This window comes from Micropterus dolomieu, linkage group LG21, assembly GCF_021292245.1.
Source record: "Micropterus dolomieu isolate WLL.071019.BEF.003 ecotype Adirondacks linkage group LG21, ASM2129224v1, whole genome shotgun sequence".
Lineage (NCBI taxonomy): Eukaryota > Metazoa > Chordata > Actinopteri > Centrarchiformes > Centrarchidae > Micropterus > Micropterus dolomieu.
Genome location: NC_060170.1, coordinates 17,920,077 through 17,939,280, shown reverse-complemented (window position 1 = coordinate 17,939,280; position 19,204 = coordinate 17,920,077). Strand labels below are relative to the sequence as shown.

General features: G+C 42.3%; 1 protein-coding gene and 1 long non-coding RNA gene across 3 annotated transcripts in view; one reads left to right on the top strand and one right to left on the bottom strand.

Moving 5' to 3' along the window:
* Positions 1-19,204, bottom strand: part of efna5b (ephrin-A5b) — a 91,203-nt gene that overhangs the window by 15,388 nt on the left and 56,611 nt on the right. For both annotated transcript variants that reach the window (XM_046034955.1, XM_046034957.1), the window contains exon 2: positions 2,161-2,453. In XM_046034955.1, the coding sequence (XP_045890911.1) occupies positions 2,161-2,453 (293 nt within the window). The remainder of the gene's footprint in view (positions 1-2,160; positions 2,454-19,204) is intronic.
* The window catches only part of LOC123960291, a 132,016-nt gene that overhangs the window by 80,607 nt on the left and 32,205 nt on the right, over positions 1-19,204 (top strand). The window lies entirely within an intron of this gene.

Here is a 19,204-nt window from a genome sequence, read left to right as displayed (position 1 = left end):
GAACTGTCCAGTCCATCAGCAGCCATCTTCGCTGCTACTTATGGACATCCAGGCTGGACACATTGGCAGTGGGAAATCACATGTCGGACGACTTCATGGTAGATGACTTTAATATCCGCCACAGTAGCCAGAGAGGCTATACGCTAGAATCATTCAATAGCCAATGAAGCCGCGGGCCACTAAACCAATATGGCGTGCTACAGCAGAATGGATGTGTTCCATGGAAGCCCTGTCGGTCGCAGTGTAATTTAATCCAGCCCTTAGGACAAGCATCTCTCAACAGAAATGGGGGGGGGGGGGGGGGGGGGGGGGGGGGGGGGGGGGGGATATGTTAGAAATGGAGACTTGAGGGAGTGGATGAATTGTATAACCCTTCGCTAACCCCCATCTGTGCTCCTAACTTCCGAGACTTCCATTTTCCCCTCGTCTCATTTAGTATGACTGTCAATGCAAATTGACTATAAAAGCAAAGGCAAATCTGGTTACTTTTGAGCAGACAAATGGCCAAACAACTGGTTGCTGAAAGGCCTCTGGAAAAGATTTGAGGCTATTTGTTTTGTGGACAAGCTTGAGAGAGAAAACACCTATTCACCACAGAAACAACAGCAAACATTAGGGAGGCACTGTTTTTTTTTTTCTTCATCTCCAAAGTGTTATGGGGCAGGGCGAGAGAGCGAAACACGTGAAGTGAATAAAGGACAGAAGTCTTGGCTGGCTGTCAGGTTAACTGCTTCATAAAAAGGTGCCAATTTAGAAAACAGATCTCAGCATGGAGAGCTCGGCTCAGCTACACTCCTGACTCTTCAACACTGTCTCTGAGAGAAGGAAACAACACATAGACACGGGGGTTTGACAGCCACCTAGAGCTGCATTAACACCAGGCCAAATTTTACAGATAAATAGATACTAGTATAACCAACTGCGTTTAGCAGTAGGGTGTTAGCTGTCAAAATGACACCCCCTTGCTGGGAAGAAATGTGTACAGTTTTTCTCATACACTAGCTCGTGCACAAACCTTTAAACTTTTCCTTCAACAGCTGAAGCAATAATGCATCACGCTGCATGATATTGCACTAATGCCACCCATATGAGAACATAACTGTGCTTTCTATTTTGTAATTTCAGCGTCTCACTGTGACAAATGTCTTTTGAGCGAGTGGCGATGACTGCGCCCACAGACAGTGACTCCTCCGTCTCCCATGTGCGAATAGTCTGTGGTGGGAGGACAAACTCAACTCAATTCCACTCTATCACCTTGCTTTGATAAAACCTAATTTCCCAGGGGCTTCAACTTCAGATGAACTCAGTTAGGCTCAGTTCCTATGCCAAGAAGCAGACAACTTGACATCCAACGCGAGCTGAATAGCAGCATAACAAAATGTAGAGAGGAGGGCACTCCATTTTGAAGGATACAGTAGTGTGCGGCAGGGGAAGTGAGCTATAACTTTCAAACTGTCTCAATTTAACTCCCCCATGAATTCCATTGCCATTTTAGGGAAGAGTTTTCCACGAGTGATGAGAGCAGTGTGAAAAGCTTGGCTGAAAGCAGAGCATGAAAGCGTCTGCTCGGATCACTGTAATGCCACACTTAAAGCTCTGTGCTCAAGTTGTGAAAACATGGGTGAGGGGTAATGTGTGTGAGTGTGTCTCCCTCTCATGCTCTGTTGTATTATCAGAAAAGCATTAGGTCAGGAAAGGGCCATCTAGGTTTGTAATTCATGTCAAGTTAGGTTATTTGGCTTCATATTTTTCTGTGAATGCATGTGGGTTTTTGTGCAGCTTAAGAAAAAGCAAATATAAAGGACAGAAGAAACATGAAAAATGCAGATATAAGAGGGGGCCCTTTTCTGGCATAGTTTGGGACTCTTTATATTGAAGGGTCACTGCCAATCAATACAACACTATTCTGAGTGATAAACCTTATCCTATGATAATACATTTTTGTCCTGAATTGGTAAGTTAGAAACTAATGATGGTGATGGACAGCTAAACCTACCATTGTTAAAACACCAAATGAGGAAATCTCTTTAGGAAGAATGGTGTTCCATTCATCCAGTTTCAGACGCCTTGAGAAACTATGCCAAGCAGCACTGAAGCTGTTCAACACCTTACTTGTAACCCATCTGTATGTATGCTGTATACAAAGCCATCGTGACTCACATATGTAGTAGTATTCTCTGCCCGGTCTGAACTCAAAGCCCAGGGAGAAGGGAGTGAAGAGCTGGAACTTCTCTGAAAACTTGAGCGGTCCGTTCGGGGAGTGTGGCCTGTTGCACTCCCAGCGTTTGAAGCCCTTGGCGGTGTGGTCGCACGTGCTGTAGCCATCGTAGTTAACCATATAGAGGACGTAGCGCTCCGTCCGCTCCTCAGGCACCGCATCTTCGTAGTGAGGACAGTAGACATCAAGGTAGTCGTTTATGCACACGTCGATGTGGTAGTCCCCACGATGGAACCTGGTTGTAAAACAAATAAGAAATGGTTAACTTCTTGCTATTTACGTGAAGTATAGGTATAAGTTCAGACCACTTGATGTAAAATGATGTGTATGCACTTAAAACGTTACTTAAGTATAATATTAGTATATTCCTTCAGTTAATATGGAAAAAAGTTGGTTTGAATTCAGCACATATGCAGAGAGTGCAGGTTGGATCTCTCTGCACTCGTTTACTGTTGTGTGGAAATTTATAAGCACGAGCGCTCTCATCTTCAGACCTCAATAAATTTGGGCGGGTTGGTTAATGTAAATCTATCATTGCAACAGATATTTACTCACATGTACACACATCTGCCTTCCGAATGATAGCAAACTGAAGTATCCAAGTCAGAGAAAATATGCTTACAAGAAAACGGTTTTGGGTCTTCAAAACAAGTCAAGTGTCTACAGACAGACAACCTCGGGCTGTGTGCAAAGTAGAAATGATCATGAGGATACAGGATGGACCAGATAGTAAATGTCAGGATAGGAAAAATACAGAGCCTGGCTGTCTCTGAGGGCTGTGCAGTGAGGCATCTTTACAGCTGCAATGATCTAGAACAGGCCACACAGGGTCAGAGGGCTTCAACATATACAGGCAGATTCATTAAAAGGCCATACACTGTCACAAACACACACACACACACAGACACACACACACGTGTAATTCCTTCTCTGTTGCCCACAAAATAGGTCTCTCTCCTGTACAATTTTCACAGCTACCAAAATTGGACAGCAATTCCTGTGTTGTGAGTCTCTGGCTGGGTCTAGGATGATATGACCCTAACCCTGGGGTCACAGAGAAAACACTGAACACCTGTAAACTTGCTAGGGATGCTCTCAATTTAGCACACACTTGAAGCACTGTAAGAGTGACACAATCACACACACACACACACACACACACACACACACACACACACACAGCTGGTGCCACTGACTCATTTTACCCAGAAGCCAGGTGGTGTGAGCTTTTAATTGAGACCCAGTCTTTAATGTTATAAGAGCACAACCTGACAAGAGTTTCGACAAAACTTTTAATTGAAAACCCGCCACTGCTGTCTATAAGAAGGGCTCCTCAAGCCCCAGAAAGCACAAGGGGCAGAGCGTATAACAGGCTAAAATAATTTTATCCTGAGGACTGTGGAGCCTCAGGATTAACATACTGAAGCAGTACACACGCAGCATAGTGACCTTTTTCTCTCACCATGCAGCCTTGTGTGTTGGTGTAGTTTGTGTACTCTTTCCAAGCCTCCATGGTTGAGAGGAGCTTGTGTGGCTCAGGTCCTATCTATCTGGCGACACCTGGAAGATGGTAGACGTCCGGGCTCCATATTCTTCATGTATGATTACAATGTCATTGTCATCCTGATTGTCCACACTGTAATTTTACTCTGTTGGTCTATTCTGTACACACGGCAGCTATTGGTTTCCTTATCTGAATCGAGGGTCTAAGGATAGAGGGTGTCGACGTATGCTGTGCAGATTGTAAAGCCTCTGGAGGCAAATTTGAGAGATAGAGATTTATGATACTTGGCTATATAAAAAAATTTACTTTACTTTTCAGCTCTCATGCACAAAATGCCCATTGTGTCTTAAAGATTTGTACAGGAAGCGACATGTTTGGCAAAGGAGGCTTTTTGCAGTTGGTCATAAATACCAGTGAGGAAAAAATGTTATTTTGTTTGATTGGCATTAAATGCCTCAGACATCTTAGATGCTGATGAAAATACTACGCTGCACAATGGTGTAAAAATGTCAGTACTTTTCTCTTTCTCATCCTCCTTTTCACCTTGTCGCTCTCTTTACACCCACTTATTTGCTATCTCTATTCAGAACAACAAGCTTTGCTCGTTATTCCAATGTGATATTTGAATTCTGAATCTAAAGGCTGGATTTTCTAAGATCAAATCTCTGTATATACACTGAAAACGCTTGTCCTCTTTGGCTGCATTTACTTCAGTCTGCAGTATGTCTAGACAAACTACCCAGAATTACAATAACAGTGTAAACCAGGCCAGTTATGTTGAAGATCAAATAGTGATTTGAGATAAATCTGGTTTTGGCTCCTTCACTTGTCACTTAATTCATGTCGGTATGATCAATTGATTAATGTAACAATCATGCGACAAATCGAACCACAGCCATTTCTCATTACTGTGATCATGTGGGTCTGCTATGTGGGTCTGGTGTGTGTGTGTGTGTGTGTGTGTGTGTGTGTGTGTGTGTGTGTGTGTGCGCACGTGTGCATAAGTTTGAGCTAGCATGAAATGTTGCTTTTCTGTGTTTACCCATGTAGGGTAAATACCAATGTGAGGCTGTTTACAGCCAAGGCATGGAGTAGCTCATCTGTAACATCTCATTTAAAACATGTCTGTGGAGGTCCAGGAAGAGCCATGCATCAGCCTCAGTGCTTTAAAATGTCACTGACTTAATGGTCACATCCTCCCATCCGCTCTCGTCCCAGCGTCTGTGTGTGTGTGTTTGTGTGTATGAGAGAGAGAGAAAGAATGAGTATGTGTGTGTGTATGATGTTTCAGCTGCCCTTCTCTCCCTGCCTCAGCAGTCAGAATAGTGGCTTGTGGCCCTGACTGCAAATGAAGCAGAGGATGTTTGGGTGAGTGAGCACGTAAAAAGGGACAGGACAGGCATTTGTAACATGTTACACACTCACACAAACACACACCCGGCACACACCTCCACGCACATACATTAGGTTTGTGTTATCTGTTCAGTGAGCTCCCTGGCACACTGGCAAAGGAACAGCAGTGAGACAGCCAGAAGCTGCTAATGGCACAGAGTGAGAAAGAGACTGAGGGTGACAAACAAACAGGGTGAGAAAGAGAGAGAGAAAGGACCTGGTTCCAAAAAAAGGTGAGGTAATACAAAGCAGAGGCAGCAAGACTGAATAATGTAGTTAGTATTGCCGGGCTACCAGTGAATCCAAGTCTTTGCAGAAGTTATTCAACTATGCATTTATCATTAAAGGAGATTCTAGTTAAACTGTATGTGCATGACATGACTGCATGTGCAGCCAAAGTTGTACGTTTTTGTCTATTCAGTGCGGGATTATCATCACAATGGCTCCCGGAAAACTCCTTGTGTTTTGTAGAAAGCTGTGTTTATTGTCCTTATAAAAACCCTGTTATCAGGGGACTAATGTGGGAGTTTTAGATGCGGCTGGTGTCTTGTTTATAGCGATGGCAGCTTTAATCGGCTGCTGCTGTTATATAAACAGTCCCCACTTTTCAGCAGAAAGAGGGAAAACATCCTTTACCACGAAATGGACATGTGTTGTTCAGCCTCCGTGTAGGACACACAAGCACCAAGAGGTTGCACCGATGGGATGCAAATCAAGGCTGTGCTCTGTTAGAATCGCAAAGAGTGAAATATAGGCAGGAGAGATGGTGTAGTAACATCAGGGTCAATAGAGGAGAGTAATTGCAAATATACTGGAGGAACAACTAACCCAGTGGGCACAAATGAAAATGTCAATTAAAGCTGCAGGGAAAATGTGTGTGTGTCAGAAGTGTGCTTCCATAATAATTATAGATTTTCTGAGAGTATATGGAAAATCAATTAATAAAGTGATCACTTATAAAGTGCAATTACATGTTAATTCTGTCTTTAAATGCTAAATAAATATTAAATGTATAAAACACACAATGACTCCCCTGCTGTTACTGACACAAAAGAAGGTGGTAGCAATGTGCAACACGTGACGTGCTGCTCTATGGGTTGGACCTATATAATTTTTAGGTAACACACTGTTTAAAATGAAAGAGAATTGTCTCTAAATCAAAGTTATTATAAAAGGTTTAAAAATTCAAATCAGTTGTGAGATTGCATATGATAGGCAGACACATAAGTTAATAGAGTAAATGCTAACTTAATTTCCCAATATACAATGCATTTTAAAATCAATTTAATAGGTGCTTTAAATAGTTATGTTATAATAACATTTTGTTGCCACACTCCAGAATCCTCAAAGTAATAGCATACAGGTTTCCTTACATTAATGTTCCTGAGATTGGAGCTAAAAGCTGTTACAATTCACACAAGACATTGTCCAGACAGACTTGGCGCTGAGTTGCCGTCTAAATTCCCCCAATGCCACACACATGCACACGCTCCACCCAGCCACCACTCCCTACTTTATGACTTAACTCCCTACTTTATAATGGCAACATCACGAGCAACAATTTTTTCCCCGTTCTTGTGAGACAAGAGTAGCAGCAGAGAGTGGCAGCGGCGGCCTTTTAGCAATAATATAGATAATTAAGGAGCAAAGTTGGATGGGTAGCTAATTGTCAAATGGTGATAATTACGTGTCTTTGTAAGGCCACAGCTGTCCCAGTGAGCTTCAGGTCACAACACAAAGCCAGGGAAATCAGCTGGACACAGAGCGTGGGTGCAGATGTGTGTGTTAGTCAGTGAGTGAGTGAGAGAGAATGAGATGAGATCTTTATTACCAACTGATTACACTTTCACACCGCCTTCTCAGGCCCTCAGGGCTGAAACTGAAGGGCCAAGTATTGTCAGCACAAACCCATACATAAACACACACACACACACACACACACACACACACACACAGTCACAAACAGAGAGAGTGAGTTTGGGAGAGCTGGAACAGTGAAGTGAATGCAGGGTAAGGTGGCACACCACTGCAGTCACTGATTGGCTCATTTCCATTTCAATTACACAGCCCAGTGACATTGCTGTGCATACACCCAGGCACACACACACACACACACACACACACACACACACACTCACAGGGAGACAAACACACACACACACAACTCCACTTACACGCTTGGGCCCTGCACGCACGCACACACTGTACCCAATGAACTCCCATCAGCCACTTCTCTGAGCTGTGCACCAGTGGCTGCAGACAGAAAGCAAGAAGGACAGGGAGAGATAGCTAACCTGAGTGAAAGAGAAAGACAGAAAAGGAGGAGACCAAGAGCTCAGTGGCAGGAAGAGGCAGAGAGCAATCCAAGTCATCTAACCAGTTGAATAAGTGAGATTCAATAGAAAGAGGGACTTTTCAAGTGCTGCCGTGACAGTGCCTTGCTGTATATACCACTTCTCAAAGGTGTGACCCAGAAGGATAGTCGGAGAGTGAATCCTGCCATGTATGGGAAGAGATACTCACTTTTCTCACAATACTTGTCTTGTATCTCCTATGTTTTTTTTCTCCACAACACATATTGTTAGAGAGATTGTCATTGGTGTCACTGCAAAACTGTTGTGACAACATTTTGACTTGGTGGAAAATTGATGAATGAATGTGACAAAATACTGTAAAGAGGGTGAACTTTTTTATATATAAAAAAGAAGTGCCTGAAACAATCCTGCTTCATGTTCTTTAGATGCAGATACTTTGACAAGACTGTAGTGCTTACACACTGCTGACAGCTGTTATTATTACAAAGGCAAAGCCCCCTCTACCGGAGTATAAAAGATCATCTTTGTTTGTCTGTACCTCTTTTTACCTCTGCTCTCTGTATTTTCTCGCTCATGCCCCTTCTCTTCCTTGATTTTTCCGCCTCCCTGAGTTTCTCGCTCTGCCCAGTCTCACTTGTGACCCCAAATCAGATCTCTTTACATTATTTCACCTCTCCCTGTTGAAATTCATATATCTGATATATTTTCAATTCAATATCCTCAGGCAGTGTTCCATTGCCTGATAAATCAAATCACAGAAACCTAGAAACTAGAAATGCACTGGGACCTTAAAAGGCAAAACCTGTGATATTCTGTTGAGCGTGTGTATGCTTATGCGGATGTGTGTGTGTGTGTGTGTGTGTGTGTGTGTGTGTGTGTGTGTGTGTGTGTGTGTATATATATGTGTATATGTGTGCATGTTCCTAAACTAAAAGATCATTTTTTGATTTTGGTCCAGAGAGAAAATACGTTTAGCCAAGACGAGATGAACTTTGACTGAACCCCCTACTTGAGCACACATACGTACAAAGGCCAGTTGAAGACCATTCAACACATACGCCACAAACGCACATTGCAAACATCTCACTATAGTTTGTGCAGTTGTCTAATAACAGATGATAGGTTTGGGTTTGAGGAGGAAAGAGAGAGGAGAGCAGAAAGGAAGAGAACAAATTGAAAGATAGAGAGAGGCATAGGGAAAGAAGAGAGAGACTGTTGCAATTGATCATGCTTGTTCTTAACAGCAGTCAGAAAAGGTCTTGGCCTTCTATCCAGAGAGGTATTCACCTTGAAATTACTGATGGCAAAGGCGTAATGGAGAGCGAGAAGAAGGGTGAGGAACAGATAACTGCATCCAATATTTCCACTCCACAATCATCTTGACTGTAAAATTAAATTCCTCACCAGACCGCCATTTCAGCAGTTCTCTTTTCTTTGGGACCTGGAGATGGAAGACATTTTTCTTTTTGTCTGAGTGACTGGCAAGAAATGACAATACCTACTTTCAGGGATTCTCATATTACAGCTCATAATACACAACAGACTTTTTCTCTCTAACAATCTAACAATCGCACAAACAAGGCAACAACGACTTTGGCTGTAACTGAGCTCGAAGACTGCTCAAAGAGATCACATGTCAAAAAATGGAGAGAGGATACATTTAAAGGATACATTTCAGTTTATTACAATACAATATAAATATTGGTAATAATCCCATTTTGTACAGTCAAGCTGTGTGTGTGTGTGTGTGCGCAAAACGGTAAGTTATATTTAAACCAGTAAGTAGATTGTATGGACATGTGGGGTAATCATTTTATAGTTCGCCCTTGTTTTCTTCCAAAAAAGCTGATCTGGGAGTTTGTTAAAAACCTGCATTATCTGTCTATAGTATTCATTCTGTGTTTTCCTAGTTGTGGCAAAGTTGCTGCCATGTTCCTAGATCGGGGGCGGGGGCAAACTGTAACAAACCCCGGAGTTACCCTCTAAAATCTTGGATCTTGTTTCACGTTCTTGCTCTACTGATTTGGTTGTAACACCTTCTGAGACGTTAATAACATGATACTGTGAGAAGAAGCGATGCAACCCCCAAAATACTAGCACTGAGGTAGAGAGATGGCTAAGGAGACAGAGAGAGCGGTGAAGTCAGGGGAAGAACATGTGAGAGTATCGCTTGTTATATGAGTTGACAGCCACATTCCTTGCTGGCTAACTGGCTGATAGGCTTACAGCACTGTGGAAGGGCATGGGGAGAAGACACGAAGACATCAGACCTATAGAGTATCACATATTACTGGCATTGCCGCCGGGACATGGTGGGGGGCTGTGGTGTGTGTGAGTGTAGGCATATTTTCATATATCTGCTGTAATGGACAAACACACATGCATATGAGTGCATAGCTGCTGGTCACGGTGCATTTTATTGTGTCCATCTGCTGTAGCTTTATGGACGGTGTACTGCAGGCTCAGAGCAGGTGGTCAGCCCAGTATAATATACTGACTGTCAGCAGTGAGGGACACAGGGACGTACCCATGCATTCCTTCATCTCTCTTTCTCACATGTAGTTTCATTCACCCTCCCATCTTGACCCTTTCTCCTACATTTCTCCTCTTTCGTTCTTTCCCTACATCTCCATCCCTCCACCGCCACCACCACCGCCACCCATGACTGTGATCTTACGATATTCATTTCTGCCATTTATGTCTGTCAGCGCTCGTTTTGCCCCAGGGAGACAATGAATTAAGAGCAGTGACAGACAAGTTCTTGTTCTGCCCTTAAAGCTGAGTGAAACAGCGAGATGTAGGGCTCCAGTGAGTGTTTGATGTAGTCTGCATTAACATGCTGCAGCTCAAGTCCAAAACAGAGGGGTGAAAAAAGACAGACAGATACTTTCTCTGAGCTCATCTACTCACTACTCTGCCAAACAACCGTTTTTATGGGTGTATAACACTGATGTGTGCAGGCTATATATGTGAGTGAATGGCTGAGAGTGTGTATGTGGGCCAGTGTGTATATCTCTCTGTGTGTAAAAGGATTTCTTTATGTCTCTGCTCGTCACCAAGGGAGTCAAGGAAAAATGACACATCCCCCAACATCCTGTCAGACCCTGGGGCCATTCTCCTGAATCATTGCTGCCCCAAACCCACTTCAATCCCTTTGTAAATACTGTACGCTCTGACATGTTTACCAGGACCAGAGTGGGTGTGTGCACACCCGGAGATGCATGTGAGCTTATGCACGGTCACACATGGGCAGTTAGTGTCAATTAATAGCTATACATCATTGAGTGGGAGACAGGTTTGCCATTAATCATAAGTCATTGTTTTATAGTGACATGGTATTTGGCAGCTGAGACATTACAGCAGCAATGAAATGGCTCTGAGCCGTGTAACATGTCCTCCTGTGTGTGTGAGGGAGAGAGAGAAGGACATCCTATACAGATAGGGACAGAGCTGAAATTTTGGTCTGTTGTTTACTCCATCACCTGCACTCAGCTGAGTAGCCAGCTAGCTGTGAATGGGTTCCAGGAGGTTAGATAAACACAAACAACCCACATGTCTGCTAAAAGTTGCCATGTGTCTGCAGCAATTAATGCTTACATAAGTATAAGTGACGTAACTAAACACTTTGATGGGTGGGGTAACATGTGTAAACACGGATACAAGCAAACATTGCATGTTTGCACTGTAAACAGTATGCAGAATTAAGTAAATCAATCATCAAGTGCAAGAAGGCCAAAATCTCTGATGTGGAGAATAGAAGGCTCTGCATAATTAAATCCACTGCAAGTATTCAATGACATGTAGGCCTTCATCTGGGCAAACATGCACAACAGCACACTTAGTAGGTTTAGAGCAATGTACTTCTTAGAACATTTGTAGCTAAATGTAGCAGAGCCTCCTTTAAATTTTGAAGAACTCCAATCAAACAAGATGACCTCAACCTACTGCACACACACTTGACACTCCTTTCAGACTGACACAAAAGCAAGTAGCTCTGAATGGGTTGACAGGTCATCTAACCTGGCTTTGTGGCCTCCCTCCCGATCTCTGTTGAACAGACTGGACACTACTCTGCTTTTGTGAACACTCTATTTGCCAGTTCAACATGTCCTCCTATCTAAACAACAAAATAGGTTAATTGTCAGTTGTCCCAAAACAACATAAATGATTGTTCCCCAAAGTGACATAGAAATGTTGGAAAGAACCAGTCCAAACACATGGTTAACATGGTTGTAGTTTGGTTAGGTTTAGGCAACAAAACTATGTGGTTAAGTTTAGTGACTAAACTCATGTGACATAAATTACCTACTTAATGTTATTTAAATAAGTCAACTTTGACTTTCTTTCACATGAGACTCGAACTCCAGTCTCCTGTGAGAAAGTCCTGGATTTGATACACCCGTCCACCACTACCACATCCTTATGCAGACTGTGTCGCTCTTTGTACTACCTCACTACTTCCTAATCAACCTATCCAGACGGTTTTTTCTGGTGAGGATGGACTGTCCCCGTTTGTCTAAAGAAGTTTATCTGTCTAAAAGAGCTATTACACACATTCCTCTCTCCCCTACTTTCTTTGTACTTTGCCCGCCTCCTGTGGCCCACCTGTATATGGCACATTACAGAAGAATATCAGCCCACTTTTCTTCTGTTGTTGTCCCCATCACTCCCTAGCTCACTCTGTCTCTCAGGACAAATGATCAGCAGATGGATGGAGGAGTGAAATGAGTAGGAAAGCTGGCAAAAAGGGCAGCGATGGACCAAAAAAAAAAAAAAAATGAAGGAAGCATACCATGTGGGAGAGGCAGGAGAAATCCAGAGTGGGAGGAGGGAAAAAGAAGAAAGGCATGTATGAAGGTTTAAAAGCTGCAAAAGATGGAGGGGAACATAAAGGGAAAGGGTAAACGTGGGTAGAAGAACACAGAAGCAGGGATGAAAAGAGGACACACAAACATCTATGTGTCCTGACTGTTTCATGTCAGCAAGCCTGTGTGTTCACCCATTGCACTGATCATTAAGACTCCCATCACAGCCGTGTAAACACACATGCACACACTGCTCCCAATACACTGTGTATCCATATGCTAAATACACACAGGCAAACACACACTGACCTTCAAGCTAGGTTGCCATGGAGCTGTGTCAAGATGTTATAATGTCGCCACTTTCATAAAACCCTCGCCCCTTTCACAGTTCACCAGCCACTGACTGTATACTACTGTACTATATGTCTTACTATGTGTGCATGTGTGTGCGTGCAAGCCGTGTGGTGTCTCCCTCTGTTGCACTCCCTGTGAGTGTAACAGATTTAGGCTGAGTTAGGTATGTAACACTTCAAGATGGGAAGCCAAGTGGTAACTGTTCCATGTTTATCTGTGAGATGTAATTGCTTTACTGACAAGTTGTAGCTACAGTATATTTGTGCCTGTCTATACATCACTGTTGTCATGTGAAAACCTCGCTGGTTCCCTCCTTACTTGAGGGATTCCTCTTATGAAGTGAGAAAACTCTACAGCTAATAAAACCCTTTCAAAGCCCTTCAGATAACATCAAAAATGTCATCAAGCTACCACAAAAGGCTGTTATACTTCCGCTTTGATCAAAGATCAAGCATCCAATGTAGACACTTTTTTGAGAAGCTGTTCAAATGATGTGGTCAAAGAAGAATATTACACAGCTGAAGAAAATTTAAGTTTCATTACTGTACAAACATAATATATTATGGTTATGATAGCGAAGATTATTCTTTTTTTTAAAGTCTGCCACTTCATTTGGAATTGTATATGTATCCTGGCATGCTGCCATTTCATACCATTATGAAATGTATTGATCCACTGTACATGAGAATGTATAGCTGCTTATAAAGAGGTGAACAAGTGCTGCTAGGAATCATATGGATGTAAACAGTCTGCTTAAATGAGAGGTATATCTATTGGTTAATACTCGGGTCTTCGTCCCTCAGCTTAAATCTCATATTTCCAGGGTCAGTTGCAGATTTCAGTCTTGATTACTCCTGGATAGTTTCATATTACATGAGCCTGAGCAGACTGGTTTGGATAAAACCAATTTCTAGAAATGTTTTGTTAGTCATCAAGCACCCTTCCCACTGACTTAAAACTATATGCCACAGCTTGTTGGATTCCTGTCACAAATATTTGCTCTAAGTGTATTTTCCCATGGTTTTCACTATAATCTATATCGTTCCTCGTCTAGTTCTCCCACGCTTGGGCTCCTTGTAAAAGTTTAATTTAATGAGTTTAGCTTGTTCACATAATGAGATGATGCATCAGCCATTCATTTTTACACTAATTACTGTCTTAAGGCAATACAAGTGGGCTGTGAAGTGAAATGCAGTACAACATTGGCATTTTACATTAGAGGAAACCTGCCCATGATCTAAACTCTACCCAGCTATTTTCAGAATAGTCTACATTGTTCAGGAAAGCTTGAACTTTGTTCTTTTTCTTTTTTTTTTTTATCAGGGACACTCGTAAGAGAAAAAAATATTATTTCACTGTACTGAAGGATTCTTTGAATAACTGCTTGTGCCAACAGCTTTCATTATGTGATGTCATCATGTCATGTTTTGCCCCATCTATTATCTGAATCAGTCTAGACAGTGTACCTGTCTTAGTCATAATGTAGTCTACAGCCTTAAGAGACAGTGTTGACAAATCCATCAGATAACAAAGAAACAGCAATATTCCTTGATAACTATCTTCCTGGCAGCTACACAAATCAAGTTTTAAGTTTTGAATCTAGGGTTTATAAAGGGCTAATAAAATACTTTTATCTTAAGAGTTAAAACCCATCACAATGATAACAATCAGATTACAGGGGCTGCACGGCCCTGTCTTCTCTCCAGTCAGATAACAACTTTTCAAGTTCAATCATAACTTTTAAGAACAATCAAAATTCACCATCAGTGTGATGACTGCGTTATTGAACCGGAGATCTAGCAGACAGGGGATGTGGTTGATGTGGCAGCGGAGGGGAATAGGTGGTAATTTCCAGAGCATCTGCTGATTGTAAAAGGCAGAGTGTTTTAAGAGCAGATGGTTATGGGGGAGATGATGGAAGTCCTTCATTAAGAGCCTTGGCACAGGCAGCAATGTTTTCCAACAAGGGACTGCTGTTTATAGACATGAGAAAGATTTTTTAAATAATTTGCTCAGCTGCAAAACAAGCATGTATGCTTACATGCACAGATAGTCGTGCATAGTTTCCGTTTCTATAGGCTAGCGTATACATGAATGCTTTTAAACTATTTTCATTATCAGTTAATCTGTTGATTTTATTTTTTTTTACACACTGATTAAACATTTAGTCTAATAAATGGGGGGATTCCCATCACGTTTTCCCAGAGCCCAAAGTGATGTCTTCACATTGCTTTTTTACTTTGAAAAGGAGTCCAAAACTTGACAACTACAGTGATGAAAAACAGAGACGCGCTGCAAATCTTAATATTGGAGACATGAAAATCTGTGAATTTTTGGAATTCTTGCTTGATAAAAGTGAAACAGTTCTACATATTTGTGTTTGAATACATTTCCATGTTTATTATTGCACCTGTTTGCATGTACTGTGTGTGTCATAGGGAGATATTGATATAAAGAGATATAGGAAGGCGGTCAAGAGGATAGAGCAGTAGCTGTAACTCCAGGTGGATCAACAGTGTTGTTGTCAGTGGGGGGGCTGACACATGGGCCTCTCTGCTAATTCCTCATGACTGTTTAAAAGCTATATGGTCCTTTAGCTCCTACACTAAAGGCACGTGTGTGCATACATGTGCAGAGTGGAAGTCTATATTAATGCACCAACTTTGTGTGTTTGTGAGTGTGTGTGCGTTCGGTATGAAGCCTTTTCCAGGACCTTCAGGGTCAGCCTCCCATGGAGTAGCTGTCAAGGTCCCAGGCAGGGGGTTAAGTGGTGTGTCGGCTACTTGGGCTGTGTGTCTTATTGTGGGCAATGCCTGCGTTATATAGGGCAGCAAAGGTCACTATATAATATAGACACAAGCCTGCACACGCTCACACCGACACACACACAAATCTGAATGCATACATACATACATGCACATGACATGAATGTGCACCCACAAATCCCTAAAATTTGAACCCTATAGTTCAGGGCCAGTTTGCAGTTATCCTTGTATTGCTCTCATTATAACATATCATTTTTTTTTCTTTTGTTATTGAAGACAGACCTTGTTCTAGTGTTGGCGTACAGACAACCTGCATATTTGGTGTATCTGGCAAACAACTATATCCAACAGAAAATTATTAAAAAACAAACATGTTTTGGCGAGCACCAACAAGTGCTTTATTAAGTCTGATTAATTAAGTTGCTGTGATCATCAACATTAGTTTCAGTCTCAGTGTATTTGAATCATTATTCAATTCCTATTCTCTGTATTTTACAGTAGCAGATTCATGTTCCACAAATGGCTTAATCCATGCATCACAGCACACTTGAAAGTCTCTGTGTGAACATGAAAATGTTATGAATTGAAAGGGTGTCTTTCCATGTCAGTTGTGATGGCACCAGCTTATAAATACTTTGCACGAATGGTGGAACTGTCCTTGCCTCCACTGTTTCCCTGTGATGAGACCAAGTGTATTTCTCTTTGGAAAGAGCAGCAAACAGGATCAAACTGTGTAAAGTGTGAGCAGTCAGTCCTGTCCTTGCCTTTGATCCCAAATCAGCCCTATTTAAAGTGCCCAGTTTGACGGAGCAGGAACTCTGTCAGTTTAACGGAGCTTTGTGTCACGTCAAACGAGCTTTGTTCTGCCGTCCTGGAGAGTCAGCCGCAGGCAATTAGTGTTACAAACACGCCGCGTGTGTGGGGGCTGACCTTACTGTATGTGCATATGTGTGTCTGTGCATTTCTATTGATATCTGTGGGTGTCTGTTAATGACTCTATCTCTCCGTGCTTCTCATTCTCGTATCTGCATGAGCTTCACAACAGGAAAAAAACTATCCTCATCCAAACAGTTCTCTAGGAAGAGGAAAATATACATAAAGCAAGGCGAAGCTGAATGTCCACGTGTTACCTTTGTGTGCACGCAAACCAAGACCTCATCTTTCCACTTATCCAAATATATGCACACACCCACCCACACACACACACAAATCCCTTCCCAAATCATTCCTTTGACAATAGAGATACTGATTGATTCTTGCTGAACGAAAACTAGTTCTGCATTCAAACTAATTGGCCTGGTTGAGTTTTTCCCCTGTGGAGGGAGACAGAAAGTTTGGCACTGAAACAAGGTCTGTAGGTCATGTCTTGGTGGGCACAAGCTGCATTCTGTTAACACTTCCAACTGTGAGTTCATGAACTTTTGAACTCGCCTCGCAGAGCAGGAAATTGAAACAATAAGCTTCTGGAAAGAAAATTCAATTTCAACACAGAGAGTGCATTTGTTATACTAGCAAATGATTTGGCCCTTTGGTGCTGTTTGTTTATGCGCTCTAGTTGGTTTGCGCAAACAGAGAAACGCACCCGAATATATGCACCCAGAAATGTGCACACATTTGCACACACACACACACCACACACACACACACACACACACACTCACAAGGGGGGTTTTATGGAAGCAAGTGGTGACACGCTGTGGACAGGTTTTGGGAGGTTTACCGACATGTGTGGTCTAAAGTTAGCGCAGTTGGAGAATGCCTTCCATCCTTTCCGTCCATACATCCCTGAACATACACTCCTCTCCAGCTGTCTCCTTCATCTCATCCTCTGACCTGAGCTGGCTGTCAGGGCTTCTTGCTTCAACACAGCATACTGCACGTTCACCACATACCATGGCTGGGTACTGCAAGACCTCATAAAATAAAACTACTATCAATCAGTATTATAAAAGAGGGTCCGATTATTACATGGCGACTGAAAGTAGGACCATATGTTACTGCATATGGTACATATGGTGTATTATTACAACAATCTTTAATAGTTTAGGGGCTTAATTGATTTTATATTCTTCGGTTGTCACATCGAGATAACGTGTTGAATTGTATTTTTCAGCCTTCTCACAAACTGTAGCAATGTTGTTAATATTTACACATTCAACAAAATAATCAGTCCGTCCAATATTATCCCCTGTGCCTGTCCTCCATTTTGTGCCTGCCTCACTCCACCTGCTGCTCTTTCTCCACACTGATGCTAGTGTGTCGAAAGCCTAAACCGTCTGGTATTGATGTCCCCATCAGGGCACAGCAGGGGCCCCTTCATCACGGACACACACAGTTGCCTTGGTGAGATGTCCAAGTTGAGGCATTAGTCAAGTGTGTGTGCGTGTGTAAGTGCAAGGTGATGGTTCATATCAAGTCAGCAGTGCAGGCTTAGTAGGGTTGGCTGAAGCCTCCCACAGGTGTTGGGGATCAATTCAAACACAAATCATCTCATACATTAATCCCTGCTCACCGCCCTCACCTGCATGTTTTACAGTTTCTGACATTACGCAGCTGTTAACAGATCCAGCGATATCTCCTCCCTATTTTTCCGCTGAAAAGCCAGCCTTTTTCAGGCAATGAAATAAAAACACGAATTCCCATAAATACTGCTGACCTTTTGTTTCTGCTACAGGAAAAAGAAACACGAGGCAGATATTTGGGGAGTGAGCAAAAGACAGATCAAGATAAGGAAAAGAAGAAAAAGAAGACATGATCCAAGACAAACTTTTTATTTCTGTCATGAAAGAAATGTAATATTTCAAAGAATAAAGGGGGTGTGAGCAAAAGAATATGATTATGAAAGAGTGAAAATGTTATAAGGCAACAGACAAAAGAAGAAAAGGGAGGGAGATTATCAGAGTACTAGGATGAAAATCATATGTTGCTATCTAATTGACCATCTCTGGAGTTCAGCACACCAGCATGCAGTATGAGGCATACACGGGGTTAGTTGGGTTTAATATCAGACTGGTTTCATGCTGTTTGACTGAAATAAGCTAACTTATGGCGACAGAGAGAGAGTGAGGCAGAAAGAAGAGGCATCTGTTAAACTACACAGGGCACTTGCACATCTCATTTAAGCAAATTTGACAGATGACAATGGATCAAAGTAATACCAGAAACAAGCAGTGTTTCACAAAAGACTACAAAAGTAGAAGCTGTGTTAAACTCACTTACTGATGATACAGATGGTCTATGAGACACACACACACACACAGCCATAACTTTCATAATTCATCAGCTCGGACTCAGTATATTTTCCGTGATGAATGGTGAAATATTTGAAGGGGATGCATCATGAATAAACAGCGGAGGGAATGATTGGCTGGAAAAGCTTATTTATCACGAGGATGTGGCAAGGGTAGGGAGCTGATGGGGGCAGTGAGGGGAGGGAAACCATGGGATTTAGTGAAAGGGATTGTGGGTAATGCTTCCACATGCTTCCCCGGTCACACTTGGTTGGCCTTAAATTAAACCGACACACGGGAAGGCACGCCAACACATTCGAACACGGATGCATGTACCCAAACACACACACACACACAAATAAAAAGAATACACATGCTGTACAAACAAGAATTTAAACATGCACAGACAAGTGAGCGTCTGAGTGAATCAACAGGAATTGTTTGTGAACATACATCCAATTGAGCTGCTCAGATTTTTCAGCATCTACGCTAAACAAATACTCTCTCGCATTAAAAACAAACTGATGGCCAACCATCAGTGAGCAGCGCGAGGTAAAGCATGCTGAAATGCTTACACTTAGGGAACGCTGTAATATAGCAGACATACACTTCTGAAGCTGA